The sequence below is a fragment of the Vombatus ursinus genome, unplaced genomic scaffold (assembly GCF_900497805.2).
Source record: "Vombatus ursinus unplaced genomic scaffold, bare-nosed wombat genome assembly UNPS02015255.1, whole genome shotgun sequence".
NCBI lineage: Eukaryota > Metazoa > Chordata > Mammalia > Diprotodontia > Vombatidae > Vombatus > Vombatus ursinus.
In genome coordinates, this window is record NW_020955033.1 from 33,288,518 (window position 1) to 33,304,778 (window position 16,261).

Below are 16,261 nucleotides of genomic sequence, written 5' to 3' on the forward strand. Positions count from 1 at the left end.
GAATCCCAGTTCTGGTTTATTGCATTTTGCAGATTCTCACTTCTTCATATGTAAGAACTTCTAACATTACAGAACTTTACTCACTTAAATACTTTTATGAATTCATTATTTAACTAGATACATTTACCAATACAGATGACAAACTCAGTTTAGATTTGTGCTAATCAAGTATCTGAGGAGGTAGCCAGATATCAAAGTGTGGGACTTAGAGTGATTAAGACCCAAGTGATTAAGACCAAAGTTTCATTTCTGCCTCAAGACACTTACTGGTTATGTGACTCCCCTCACACCCTACCACAACAAGTCACTTAACCTTTCTGAGCCTCCATTTCCTAAACTAATAAATGGGGATAAAAATGGCACCCACCCCTATATATGGGAAGGACTTGCTAACCTTAAAAAGCTTTGTTGTTCAGTTATGTCTGACTCTTCATGAACCCATTAGGAATATTCTTGGCGAAGATACTAGAGTGCTTTGTCATTTCCTTTTTTACAGATGAGGAAATTGAGGCAAACAGGGTTCAGTGACTTGCCCAGGGTCCCACAGTTAGTAAGGTCTGAAGTCAGATTTGAACTCATAAAGATGAGTCTTCCTGACTTCAGGCCCAGTGCTATTGCCACCTAGCTACCCTTAAAAAGCACTATATAAATGTTAGTGATTTTTAAAAAATGCATAGGAAGGACTTTGTTATTAAATAAAGGTTGTTATTAAATAAAACTATGCTTGGGCAATATTCTTAAATATAGATATGACCTCTTTATCAAGATAAAATTGCTACCCATCTAATTGTAATGCATAAAAAATTTTGCAACAGCAGTTTAAGTAGCAATAATCATATATCTAGTTAAATAGAAGTTAAAAGGATTTATAACTTGTAAATAAGATATTTTAAATGACAGTAATTAAAAAAGGAAGATACAGATTAAAAATCTAGTAGGGTCTACAGCACTGTGCAAAATTATTAATAACCATAATAAGTGAAATTAATTCCACGAATAATATATTTGCTTCTGAAACACAGGGTATATAGAATCAGACCTTGAAGAAATTGGGTTTGAGGAAAATTTAAGTAAAGGACTGGAAATATGTGAAATACCAAGGAGTTTAAGCTTTAACATATCAGGAAATATTGGGGTTTTACTCAGCTTTAAAAGTGCCAAAGATCATGATAAAGACCTTATATAAATAAACTGCTTGCAAACTCAGTTGTGATTTATTTCCAGTGGTAATCAACATTTACTAAGTGATATATCACTGAGGAAATGCATAATGAAAAGAAGATGAGTTGGGCACCTGGCTAAGCACCGAGGATACAAAAATGATAATGAAGTAGCCCCTGCCCTCAAGTAGCTTATGTTTAACTGGAAGGGAGATCAGAAACATACATGGAGTTATGGCTTACAAGGCATACAAGGAGGATGGAGAGAACATTCACACCTGGAGGTCAGAAGCAAAAATCACAAAAGAGTAGAAAGAAGGGGTAGTACCTGAGTAGGGGTAGCCCTGAAGAGTCACAGGGATTCTAAGAGGCAGGTTGGAAGCAGTGCATTGCAGGCATGGGGAACAACTTCTGTGAGTGCAGAGAGGAGGGATATGATGTCTTAAGACAAGGAAAAGTCTGGCAGTCCATTCTGGTTGGATCACAAAGTACATACAGAAGACTACTATGAAATCAGGTGGGAAAGGTAGGAGCTAGATTGTGAAGGGACAAGATGGTGCCAGACAAACGAGTCTATATTTTACCCTATAGGCCACTGAGGTTTGTTTGGTTTAAGTAGGGGGAAGGGGGTGACATGGTCAAATCTGCATTTTAAAAATATCAATTTGGTAGCTATGTGGAAGATGTATTGGAGAGGGGAGACTAGAAGAAATGAGGAAACCCAATGATGAAGCCATTGCTATATGTCCAAAGGATGAGAGCATGAACTTCAGGAGGGACAGGTTTACTAAGTAAGACAATGAGTCCATGACAAGAGTATAGGAGGTGAAGGCAGAAGGGAAAGGAATAAGCATTTATTAAGCACCTACTACGCACCACTGTGTTAAGCACTTCATGAGTATTACTTCATTTGATTGTCATAACAATCCTGGGAGAGAGGTGCTATTATTATACTCATTTTATACTTGAGGAAACTAAGACAAACAGAAGTTAAGTGACTTGGCCAGGGTCACACGGTAAATATCTGAGGTTAAATTTGAACTCTGGTCTTCCGGACTCCAGGTTCGGAGCTCTATCCACAGTGCCACCTACCTGCCTCTGAAGAACAACAGATGGACAACCTGAGTACTCCACCAGGTCCCCCAAAATGTAAAACTTGGAGGAACAATGCATTGACGTATTAAGTCCTACATACTGCCCACTGCTCCATCTCATAAATTAAAGACACCCCAATATAGGAAGTATCAAACGAAAAGCCCTAAAAGAATATTAAGCTGTTAACTATAACTATAGTATGCTTTACAGATTAGAGCCTGACTCAAGAGAATTAAAAATAAAATCAGAAACTCAGACCACAAACACAAATGCCATTGTGGGGGGAGGGGGTTGGTTGGTTGTTTCTGTTATAAAGCCCTTCATGAAGGAATGGACACCTAGGATTATAGACTGAAGCAGCTAGGTGGCACAGTAGATATAGTACAGGACCTAGAGTCAGGAAGATCTGAGTTCAAATTCAGCTTCAGATACTTCCTAGCTGTATAACCCTGAACAAGTCACAATCTCTGTCTGCCTCAGTTTCCTCAACTATAAAATGAGGATAATAATAGCGCCTACCTCACAAGATAGTTGTGAGGATCAAATAAGATAATAATTGTTAACAGAGATAAGGCATTTAATAAATGCTTATTCTCTTCCTCTTTCCATTTTTAGAGTTGGAAAGAGTCTTTTAAGCTATGAAACTCAAATCAGTTAATTTTACAGTTCAGGAAAAGAGGGTCAGAAAGTTTACATGACTTGCTAGGGTCACACAGCTAGCCCCTGGACTCTTGGAAATTCATAGATCAATGTTCCAAAGAGTCCATTCAAGCTCATGAGAACCAGGCCTGATCTTTATGAGAAAAAATCTGATAAATTTTCAAAGTCAGTCATAGAATATGTCAAAACCTCTTCCCAAACCCCTTTCTTCTTTTCTTCCTTTACTCCCTCAACCAATTAAAATGCTCAAAGATCCCAAAGAACAGAGGTAAAAGATGACACTTTTATATCCCTGCCTATCAATGTCTAAGAACCCCTGCGAAGTGAGAGATAAGAGTGAAACATTTGATACATGTCAGAGATGAGACCTTGCTTTCATTTAAAAAAAAAAAAAGGAAATCTGGGAAGCCCCTGCAGGCACTGCTCTCACCCCCGTGAACTGACATGACACCATAACTGACCAATCGAGTGGAAATCCACAGAAGACATAGAATAGAAAACTTGCAGCATCTCCCAATACTTTCTAAGGATTTAGTCTGATATAAAGAATATCCTTCAGTAAATATTATTTGGTTGTCTAAGTTTTGTATGGGATCTCTTTTAACTTTCTGAGTGCAAATGCTAATTTAGAGTGCAAATGCTAATTACCACAAAAATGACGTAGAGAGGCATTTGCCACTAAATATAGGAAATAACATGGATAGGATTAACTGACCACCTTCTGTTTCCACATTATATCTATAGAAATAGGGCTAATTCAACTGGGTGATTCCTGCATGGGGAAAATCATCTTCCATTTACAAAAAGACATGGGTGAGTTGTAATATATACCAATGTTAGGAATCCACTGATTTCTTCCAAATATCAAAGAGATCAGGGATTTACTGAAGTACTAACACATACACAATGATATTTTAACTAAAAGCAGTCATTTACATCCTGAATTTTAAAAGCTAAACATTCAAATTGCTATATTATTAAAACATTCCCCTTAGATCTTGTGGTTCACTATGGAGTTAGACTTTGAAGAAGATAATTATAGTTACCACGGCAGGAAGTGGTCATGCCATTCTTCTGTTTCTTGTTGTCTTTAGCTTGTTCCTACAAGACAGAAAACTTCCAATTTAGAGGGTACTTTGGTTTATTAACAGAAAAACTAAAGGCTACATTTTCTTTTCAGTCCAGGAAACAGAAAGTACCAGTCCTTACATGGGCACACTATACTATATGATCTGCCAAATAACGTCCTGATTTAATACATTTGCCTAAAGTGGAAGCTCTAAATTACTCAAGCCTTGGTTTTTGAAATATTCAACTATCCACAACAAGTTATAAATGTATGATTTCTGAGAGCTAACAAGACATCAGACAGGATGTCACAAAAATGTCTTGAAAAATCAATAAAATATTCCATGTAATTTATCTATTAATTTTCTTCTATTTCATGAGGTATTCGCAGCTATATAGCAGCTCAAAACAAAAACCTGAGTTTAAAGACTCCTCTATTATTTAAACACTGATCATAGAACTCTGAGTAATTAATTTAACTTCTCAGTACTCCCAGACAATCCTCTAGTCTAAGACTATCAGTTACAGAATCATTACAGCTGCTTTGATAGAAGGAATTTGTTCTCTAGGAATCCCCTACACTTATATAATTAGAGGTCCATGCCCCTCTCCCTTCCCACTTACCTCCCCAACCCCAATTTAAAAAAAAATCAAAAGATTTGAAAATCAAAAATGTTTTTTAAAAATCAAAAGCTTAAAAACAGCTCTGATCTACTATGAGGATTTTATATAACATATCTATATAGACAAATTTATGCAGTCGACATCTAGAAGGAAAATAAATAAGTAGGAGAAAAGGTAAGTGGTATAATAATGCAACCTGCTAGCTTTTTCCCCATGGCAAATTCAACAACATCCAGTACTACCCAATGGTATATAAAATGATGGTCTCATTTTCAAAGGGAAGTCCTTTATCCCATTTCCATTCCTCTTCACCCAATACAAACAGTAATCTCTAATGAAGTTTTAATCTCGAGACTGAAAAGGTGATAAAAATCACAGTTCAAAAATCTAATAGGAGCTCCCACTTAAACAGTCCTTAACATTTGCAAGGCACTGTATATACACTACCCCATTTGACTTACTACAAGAAGTAGGTGCTATTATTATCACACGTACTCTACTAGGAAACTAGGACTCAGTTATGTTAAGAGATTTTCCTATTGTCACACAGCTAGTAAGTATCAGAGGTGGTATTCACACCCAGGATGTCCTCACTCCAAGCCCAATACTGCTCCTACTACCTCAATCTTCCTCTTGAGCCTGCAAAGATAACAGAATGTCTACCTGGGTCACACTCAATTCTATATAATACCAATATGTTACCTAATGTTTTTCATAAGTACTAGAACACTTTATCTCCACATCGACCTGTGAATTTATTTACCTAGAATTTATATGGATAGCTAGGTGGCCACAATGGAATCAGGAAGACTCAACTTCCTAAGTTCAAATTCAGCCTCAGACACTTTAGCCCTGTTTGCCTCAGTTTCGCATCTGTAAAATGAGCTGGAGAAAGAAATGGCAAAGCACTCCATTATCTTTGCTAAGAAAATCCCAAATAGGGCCATGACTGAAATGACTCGATGACTGCTGTGTTTCCTTTCTATCACCTCCGTGCTGTGACCAATACCACCACCTTAGTTCAATCCTTCATTACTTCTTGTCATAGACTATTATAATGCATGGCACACTGAACACCCTCTCATCTCTTCATCTCTCACTGCTGAAATCATTCTTGCTGCTGCATAACAAACAGCTATGATCATATCATCACCCTATCCCAGAACATTCATCAATTACCAATTATCTAGTAAAATAGTACAACTCCTTAGTCTGGCAGTCAAGGCCCTTTGCAGTGCAGCTCCATTCTCTACACACACACACACACACCCACACACACCCACACACATCCACACACACCCACACATCTTGTCCTGCCTTCTACCTCAGCAGTGCCTTTGCTCATTCCATCTTTAATGCCTGCAAAGAATACCTACCTCTTCTCCTTTCTATCTGTTGCAATCTACCCCTCCCTATCAAGTTCAGGAGCTGGAAGCGTTTCCTAATGCTTCTATACAGAAATGATCTCCACCACCTCAAAATTTTTAGAGTAGTTTATTTGGAACTCTCTTATCTATTTTTCATTTTCTAATCTGTATTATATTTACATAAATAGCTATTTTACATAGCATTTGGAGCTTTACAAAGCACGTTATGAAAACAAACCAAAAAACTATCCAGTAAAGGAACCTAGGGATTGTAAAGAAAACTAAATGGTAAAGTCTGAGAATTGTGCATTAACCCATATCTATAAATCCCCAGCTTCTACAGAATCCTTCTCATAAAGCAGGCTCTTTATAGAGTTTTGTGGAACAAATGAATTTCATCTGCAGGGATATAATAGGCTTCACACAAGCCAGAAAACTGAGCATAATTTTGAATTTCAGAATAATTTGTACTACTGTTACGATCAATTAATCCTACTTGTTGGATAATTTTATAAAATTTGAAAAGATAATTGCTTATTTCATACATCTACATGTCATAAATCCTACTTGTAATTAATTTTTAAAAGAATCATTTTAAAAAGAGAAAAAATGAGGATTCAGTCTCTTGCAAATCCTACCAAATAGGTATAACACTTAGAGAGTTAATAAGGAACAAATACAATCAACTCACAAAGGATGAAAAAGTTAGATTTGAAAACTGAGAACAAACCTCAGTGTTCCCCTCCCGTAGAAAAATATGGAAAGTGTGAATATTATTTGCATAATAAAGCACCAGAAAATAAATTCAAGATAAATAAAATTCTCTGCCTAAAAATTTCCATTCACTGATTTACAATCCAACTATTCGAGAGAGAGGATTAGCAAACAGGGAAAACAATCCAAAAGGTTTAATGTTCTCTTCCTTCAATTGCCTACACTTTATCATGTTCTTTTACTGTAACAGAATAATTTTTTTTCTAATTAATTAGCTTCTACATTTCACTGGTCATAAATTCAAATTGGATGAAAGAAAATAAAAAGAATTAAAGTTTTTTATTCCTTGTCAATTTTTTATTACTTGCCAATTTCAAGCCACCATTTTGGAAATAAAAATTCCTTTGTGCCTTTACTTCCCTGAGAAAGAAAATCTTCCCAAAGATTAGATTTCCCAATATCATGCTGGATTTTTGTCTTTCTTCACATGCTCAAAATTTAATATGGTGCCTGGCACATAGTAAGTGATTAATAAATGCTTGTTGATCTGTTACCATAGCATCAGTGCCCCAGAGAGCAATACACACAGGCTTAATGAACATTAAAAAAAAAAAAAAAAACACTGGAAACTGATTCAATAATCCCCATAATAAACTGCAACTTGAAAATGAACTATGTTAGACATACATACCAATATTCTTTTCTGTATTTTAATTCTTCACGATATATTTTTGTTTTTTATATTGTTTATATTTCGCAGTATGTCCTTCTTCCCTTTCCCTCCCAAAGAATCATCTCTTATAACAACAGATAAAAATAGAGAAAGGAAAAATCAATTCAGACTAAATCTTATATCAAATGCAGTTTCCCACACAATCTCCTGACTTGTTTGAGCAGGGATGGAAATGCATTCTCATACATCTTTTTGGGAACCAAGCTTGGTCATTACAATTTCACGGCATTCAGATTTGGTTATTTAATTGTTATTTCTTCTTACAATGTTGAAGTAATTATTTCTATTGTTTTCATGGTTCTTCTTACTTTATCTTGTATTAGTTCTTGTAAGTGTTTATACGATTCTCTGTACTCCTCATAGTCATAATTTCTTATAAGACATGAATAGTTCATGACATTAAGGGGTAGGCTGGAGCCAGCTCATATTGGAGAGATGAATAATTAAATTTTCAATGAGAACATTTACAACTTGGAAATCAGCAAATGCTACAAATCAAGGCTTGTTTTATTGTTTTGTTGATTGGCTAGACAAGAAAGTGACAGAGAAGATATTAATAAAGCAGATGAAACTGAATAGTGTGAGATGTGGGGGAGGAACAAAGTTAAGATGGCAGTTTAGTCAATCACTAACCATTTTAAAGGTATACCATTTAATAGGCACTGAGCCAAATGCTAAGGATACAAAGAAAGGTAAAGACAGTCCTTGCCCTCAAGAAGTTCATAATCAGATGGAGGAAGACAACAATCAAATATGCACAAACAAGCTATTTATGAGCTAAATAGGGAATAATTAACAGATTGAAGACACTAAAATTAAGAGGGATTGGGAAGAACAGCAGAAAAAATACAGTACAGTTTCCCACCAAACCCAGACGTTCCACCAGAAGTATGCAGAGCCTAGAGCTAACAAAGTCCATAGACAAGAAGCAGATGGGAAGAATAAACAAATAAAAAAAAAAAGAATCATGCTATAAAGAGTTATTACAGAGACCAGGAAGCTCAAAATAAAAACAGAAAAGAGAAATGAGTCAAACACATCTACAAGCAGTCTCACAGAACACTGGACAACATTAGTCAAATATGAGACAAACCAGAATTCCAGGAAGAATTAAAGCAAGAGGTTTTTTCAAAAGATTTTAAAAGATAATTTTAAAAAACAAGAGCAATTGGGGGGGTGGATTGGGAAAAATGAAAGCTAGAGAAGAAAGATATAATTAAAGAATTAACAACTTGGAACAAGAGGTACAAAACCTTACCCATTATGAAAATAAGAATGGACCAAATAGAAGCTAATAACTCCATGAGACATCAAGGAATATTAAAACAAGTCAAAAGACTGAAAAAAGAGGAAAATAAGGTATTTTTTTTAAAGTGATCTGGAAATCAAAGGGAAGAGAAAAAGTTTAAGAATCACTAGAACACACGAAAGTCATGACCTAAAAAAAAAAGAAAAATAGGCTGGATATCATATTTTAAGAAATCACCGAAGAAACTTTTTCAAATATGTTAGAATCGGAGAGCAAAGTACAAACTAAAAGAATTCATTGGTCACCTCCTGAAAAAACCCCAAACAAAATCTCCCAGGAACATACAGCCAAAACGCAGAGTTCCCAGGTAAAGAAAATAAAATATCACAAATAGCCAGAGACAAAGAAGTCAAGCACCAATGTACCACAATCAGGACCATATAAGATTTAGGAGTCACTATTACAGAGTCAGCTAGGTGGCTCAGAGGATAGACTGCTGGGGCTAGAGTCAGGAAGAACTGAGTTCAAATCCAGACTCATATATATTTAACTGCTCAATGCTCTCGGCAACTCTTTGATACTCTAAGTTGCAGAGATGATGTAGAAGAAAGAGTTTCCTTACCTGGGAGAAACTGCCTGTATCAGTGATATCACAGGTCTAATTCCTATCCCTATTTTACTTTTACAAATTGATAATTCTCTGCATTCGGCATTCTGAACAGAACATACATGGTTTTACAGAGTCTATCAGTATGTGAATTGGCCAAAACTACAATTCTGTGTACATAAAGTATATATAAATATAGATAGATGGAGACAGCCAGACAGACAGACAGAGTCAATCTTAATCAAGTCCTAAAAATATAGTGTGGATGAGAAACCTGGTAGTGATGATTAGAAAAGGAATGTACAATTATGCTATTCATTTTACACAGAAAATCAACACGTATGCTAAGGGATCAGATGTTCAGGCCTTACCCTGCCTCTCTCCTGAGTCAGATGGTCCCTTGAATCTACATTGCGCTTCCTCTTTTTATGGAGCTGTTTCATTGTCACGTTCTCACTCCTCACCAGTGATTCTCTACAAGACAATATAAAATGAGAAAAGAAATATTTTTCTACAGTTCATTAAGCATGCTTTAAATTATAAATCTTACAAATGGTGATTAGGGACTGCTTCCATAAACATATTAACAAAAATTACACAATGGATCTGCAATCCTCAATAAATGAATGAAGCTATAAAATTTTAAACAGAACCATGCAATTATAAGTAGAAGAATTATTCTTCAATGCATCTGGAATTTACTTCCAAGACAAATATTACTGCAATTGTTATGTCAGGTAATTTTTGTTTTGTTGCTTAGCTGATTAAGTATCACACCTAATTCTCCAAGGTGGAATTGATTAAGTATCACACCTAATTCTTCTGGGTGAAGTAGGAAAATTAAGTTTTAAAAAATGCAGTATACTATTTGCAGAACAAATTCACATTAAGATATCTACAATGCATTTATTACTTTCAACATGCTTCTCTTCCCCTTAAATGATGATTTGGGGAAATATATCACAGTCTTTCCTCTTTACGCTGCCAACAAATAATGGTACTCACATTTTCTAAATGACTAGAACTGTCCAGCCAAAGGCAATAGTCACCAAAGGTCTGAGTCATCAAAAGCATATCACAGCACTCTGAAACACAACAAATGAAAAAAAGATTTCAACATTAAGATATAGATATATACACATATACTTATATGCATAAATGTATATTACAAGCATATATGTCTATTTAAATAGATGTACATGCACATGCACATACATACACATACACCTAGGAAAGTGACTCTTACAACAAACATTTTCTCCCATAAATTTTTTGAATGTCTACTATCAGGTGTGTGTATGAATCAATATATAATGTGTGTGTATGTGTGTGGGTGGGTGTATATGTATGCATATATATAAAAATGTGTGTATGTATATGTATATGTGGCTGCATACATATGTATTCATGTTAGCATGCATGCATGTGTATATACCTTCTGCAAGAAGTCATTCCCAGTCTGTCTTAATCTTGTTTTCTGTTTGAGATTTTATCCTGTATACATCCTGTTTATTCAAAGTCATTTGTATCTAGCTGTTTGCATGCTGTCTCCCTCATTAAACTGTGAGCTCCTTGAGAAAAGCAGCTGTTTTTGCCCAGTGCTAAGGCACAAAAAAGGGACTTAAATAAATGCTGATTATTACTACTAGGTCTATATCCCAAAGAGATCAAAGAAAAGGGAAAAGCACCTATTTGTACAAAAAAAAATTACAGCAGCTCTTTTTGTGTTGGCTAAGAATTAGAAACTGAGGGGATGCCCATGAACTGGGAAATGGCTGAACAAGTTGTGGCAGAACATGATTGTGATGGAATACTACTGTGCTATAAGAAATGACGAGCAGGACAGTTTCACAAAAACATGGCAAGACTTATATAAACTGATGCAAAGTGAAGTGGGCAGAACCAAAAGAACACTGCACACAGTAATAAAAATATTTTAACAATGATCAACTGTGAAAGACTTAGCTACATCAAGACAATGATCCAAGACAATTCTAAAGGACCCAAGGGGAAAAATCTTATCCACATTCAGAGAAAAAAATGATGAACTCTGAGCACAGATTGAAGCATACTTTTTTTTCCTTTATTTTTCTTGGGGGTCTTTCGTGTATTCTTCTGCAACATGGCTAACATGGAAATATGTTTTACATGGAAAAAAGTAAATTAAATAAATGCTGGTTGACTTACTAGCTGACTTTGGGCAAGTCACTTTAAACTCTCTGAGCATCATCTCCTTAATAAAATTAGGGAAGTTAGTTTAAACAAATACAAATCGTGGAATTTTAGAACTGGAAGGAAATTTAGAGATCGATAAAAAAAAATTCCCACTATACTAATGAGAAAAATAAGGCCCAAAGAGGGGTAGTGTCTAGGGGGACAACCTGGGTCTTTTACCTGCCAGTTCAATGAATTTCCACTTCATCACACTAACTCCTGATGTTTTAAATCCCCTCTAGGTCTAAAATCTGCATACCCATGAGTTCAAGTGATTTATAAAACAAAACATCAAAAAAATGTTATGCCTCATATTATATAGGAAAAGGAAAAGGCACCCCTCTGAATCAAAAAACCAGTATGTCACACCTAATCAGGTTTATATTTGTGACCAATCTGTCAACTGGATTATGGAGGCCATTAATTGATCAGTTCTTGATTTGTAAATAAAATTCTTATTAGAATGCTGTTTGGCTTTACTGTACGTAGTTACTTAGCTTACCAATCTCCTCATTTTTCTCTAATGTACAAAAGACTGTTCTTCATGGCCAGTAACTATTTGCTTCAATTGAGAAGCTATTCATATCCCTGAGAGATGTACTTGTCTGACTGAACTCAATAAAATAACATTCATTTCATGGACTATAAACAAAATTTATCATGACTAGCTCCTGGTGATATCTATTATGCATTCTATGCAAATGAACTATTTAGATTTGATGCCTCTGGCAAAGTATTATTGCACAAGACATAAGCACCACCCAGCCTGGCTCACCTTTCATTATTAATAATGTCCCAGAACTTAGCAAATTAAAAGCAATCTGTCTGTTTACAGTCCTCCCCCCCAAATTCCATCTCTTTCTCTGCTTCTCATCCAAGTTATCATTCTGCTTTTCCTTTCAATGGAAGTTTTTTAAACACCATCAATATGTAAGAAATGTGATGTAATGGTAAAGGAAGAGGCTAGACTTGGGGTCTGAAAGTCAAAGAATCAAATCCTACCTCATTCATGAAAATGTATGATCTTGGGCAAATCACCTGACCTCTATTTGTCTCAGTTTCTTCCTCTATAAAAAGGGGATAATAATAGTTCCCACCTCACAAGGTTGTTGTGGGGTTCAAATGAGATAATATATGTAAAGTGCTTTGGAAATCTTAAGTGTCATGTGAATGCTATTATTTTATGAGATAAACATGGGTTTTCCATGTTTCATAAGAGAAAGAACACATGCCATACTATTTAGAACAGCTTTAAAAAAAAAATTCAATCACAATGGTCAAAGGATATGAACAGACAGTTTTCAGATGAAGAAATTAAAGCTGTCTATACTCATAGGAAAAACTGCTCTAAATCACTACTAATTAGAGAAATGCAAATTAAAACAACTCTCAGGTACCACCTCATACCTATCAGATTAGCTAATATGATAAAAAAAAAAAGAAAATGATAAATGTTGGAGAAGATGTGCGAAAACTGGAACACTAACGCACTGCTGGTGGAGTTATGAACTGATCCAACCATTCTGGAGAGCAATTTGGAATTAGGCCCAAAGGGCTATAAAGCTGTGCATACCCTTTGATCCAGCAATACCACTATTAGGTCTCGAACAGATCACAAAAAAGGGAAAGGGATCCACAAGTACAAAAATATTTATGTCATTTCTTTTTGTGGTAGCAAAGACTTGGAAATTGAAAGGATGCCCATCGATTGGGGAAAGGTTGAACAAGTTGCGTATATGAATGCAATGGAATATTATTGTTCTATAAGAAATGATGAGCAAGTAGATTTCAGAAAAACCTACAAAGACTTACATGAACTGATACTCAGTGAAGTTAGCAGAACCAGAAGAATACTAAATACAGTAACAGCAACACTGTGTGATGACCATCTCTGATAGACTTAGCTCTTCTCAGTAATACAATGTTCTAAGACAATTCCAAAGGACTCAAGATGGAATATGCTACCCACATCCAAAGAAAGAACTATGGAGTCTGAATACAGATTGAAACACACTACTTTCTTTTTTTTCTTTCTTGCATTTTTTCCCTTTTGTTCTAATTCTTTCACAACAAGACTAATGTGGAAATATGTTTAATATGATTATACATGTATAGCCTATATCAGATTACATGCCGTCTTGGGGAGGGGGAAGCAGAGGGTGGGGGAGAAAAAAAACTGGAATTCAAAATCTTAATAAAGTGAATGTTAAAAACTATCTTCACATGTAATTGGAAAAAATAAAATACCATTAAGGGGAAAAAATTCAATCATGCTATTTACCTATATGTGATATTTAACAGTATCTCTTTTCAGCCCAGAAACAATAAAGCTAGACAAGAGAGGTTCCTAGCCAGAGACAATTAAGCATTCAATGCCATAGAGAAAAAGGAACAATTAGCCAGAGCAGAAAATTAAATGAAATCTTTTAATCCCTTCAAATGCCAGTTAAGAATGTATACAGACCAACCAACCACATCTCACCTGAAATAAACTTGACTTCATTTTCTTGGCAAAATATCAAAATATCACAGCTAGTACCTGGATTGCCCCTGTTATACAGCATAACAAAAACAGTCAAAAAATAATATCCACAGGGGCTGGCTTCCCAAGAAAGGTGGGGTTCACAATGAATAAACAGGAATGGCCAATCCTGAAGATATATAACTATAACACTTAGGGTCACATATTAAAAGTAGTAGTGATTCAGAGGGAAAACACCCCTAGGGGACCGTGGCTTTTGCAAAATGATCTAGATATTGATCTTTAAATCATAATAATAACAGTTAACATTTATATAGAACACTTTAAAATTGGCAAAACACTTTACATACATTATCTCATTTGAGCCTGACAAACACACGAAATAAAGAGGAAAATGGGGCCCAAGGCAGAGGAAGAATTAAAATCCAGGTCCTTTACCTCCAAATCCCTCCACTCTTTCCAGGGCTGCCAAGCTGACATCAATTGATGTGCCAAAGCTTACTTCCCTAGAGAAACCCTAAGGTTTCATAAGCTGTTTACTCGTATTTACACACAATCCTAACAAGCTGAGTTAGCTGTTTTTGAAAACTAACATATCTTATAATCAAATTCCAAAGCTGGAAAGGAGCTCAGAGAGAAAGAAAGTGCAGGAAAACATGACAGCTGGCCCAAGAGGATAGACTGAAAGGACTACTAAAAAGTGGGAACAACACCTAAAAAGCACAGCAAATTAAAGGCCATTTAGGGTAGAAGCATAGAACATACATGCCCTAAGAGACCCGAAAGGCAGAAACGTATTATAATACAGTACAATAATTTATGTTCAGATTGATGACAATCATTTTAAAAACAGGTTAAGTTCTGTTCATCCTTTAATTTTTTCATTCATTTTTAATATCATAATCATGTGTGGATATAGGTCCTCATCCCACCTCACCCCGAAATGAACCAAGAAAAGCAGGTAATCAGAAACAGCAGAAGAAATGACCATGTCTGACAATGCACACAACATTCTGCTTCTGTAGTCTCTTTGGGGAGAGAAAGGAGATAGATATTATTTATTATCAGTTATTTATTACAACTATCTGTTATAATTACTGAATTCTCCCTTTGGATTATTACTAATAGTAATAACAATAATAATAGCTAACATTTAGAAGGCAAGTACTATGTACCAGGCACTGGGCTAAGTGCTTCACAATTACCTCATTTGAGACTCCAAACAACCCTGTGAGGTAGGTGGTAGTATTATCCCCATTTTACAGATGAGGAAACTGAGGCAAACAGAGGTTAAGTGACTTGTGCTTTACTAAGTATGTTACAATTACTATTTCATTTGATCTTTGAAACAATAGTGTGAGGTAGGTGCTAGAATTATTTCCATTTTACAAATGAAGAAACCAGGGCAAATAGAAGTTAAGTGATTTGCCCAGGGATCAGCTGGTAAATGTCTGAGGCAAAATTTGAACTGAGATTTTCCTGACTCCAGGCCCAGAGCTCTGTGCACTATAATGCCACCTAGCTGCCTATATTATTAGATTGTGTCTATTGATCTTATGATTCTTTTTATTTTACTCTGCATCAGTTCACACAAATCTTCCCATGTTTCTCCAAGTTACTCAGACTCATCATTCAATCATTCTATTCCATTATATTAATTTACCATAGTTCAGAAAAATTTCCCAACCAATGAGCACCTATTTTTTTCTAGCTCTGCTGCCACAAAAAAATTAATCATACATTTTAGAACATTGCTTCCTAACTGTCTAGTATGTCATGGACCCCTCTGGACGGCTCTGGCCCTCTGGGGAAGTCTATGGTCCCCTTCTCAGATTAATGTTTTTAAGTGCACAGAGCCTGATACAAAGAATTACAATGGAAATCAATCTTATTGAAATACAATTTTATATCTATATGAATATCTCTCTCCACACACACACACACACACACACACACACACACACACACCTATGTATAAAAATAAAAGTTCATGGACCTTAGGTTAAGAACCTCTGTTTTAGAAAATCCTTTCCTAAGTTATTAAAGTATGTGTGAGCATGTGTAAATTTATACATTTTACACTTATACAGATAAGCTTTCAACTATCCAGAATAGATAGAAAGAGTTGAAGATTTGTACCAAATACTGCACTATTATTCCAAAATACAACCTTAGGGTAGAAGAGACAAGAATTAATATCACAGAACAGAATCAGGAGAACATTGTACATAGTAACAGCAACATTGTGCAAGGACCAACTTTGATAGACTTAGCTCTTCTCAGCAATG

General features: G+C 35.5%; 1 protein-coding gene across 3 annotated transcripts in view; it reads right to left on the reverse strand.

Annotated features, from left to right (window-relative positions):
* The window catches only part of LOC114031838 (lethal(3)malignant brain tumor-like protein 4), a 504,773-nt gene that overhangs the window by 370,419 nt on the left and 118,093 nt on the right, over positions 1-16,261 (reverse strand). For 2 of the 3 annotated variants that reach the window (XM_027846992.1, XM_027846995.1), the window contains exons 2-4: positions 10,283-10,362; positions 9,649-9,751; positions 3,962-4,016 (exon numbers count right to left, since the gene is read on the reverse strand). In XM_027846992.1, the coding sequence (XP_027702793.1) occupies positions 3,962-4,016; positions 9,649-9,720 (127 nt within the window). In that variant the 5' untranslated portion in view covers positions 9,721-9,751; positions 10,283-10,362. Of the gene's footprint in view, positions 1-3,961; positions 4,017-9,648; positions 9,752-10,282; positions 10,363-13,973; positions 14,042-16,261 lie in introns of all 3 variants that reach the window. The other variant, XM_027846994.1, reaches the window with a different exon arrangement.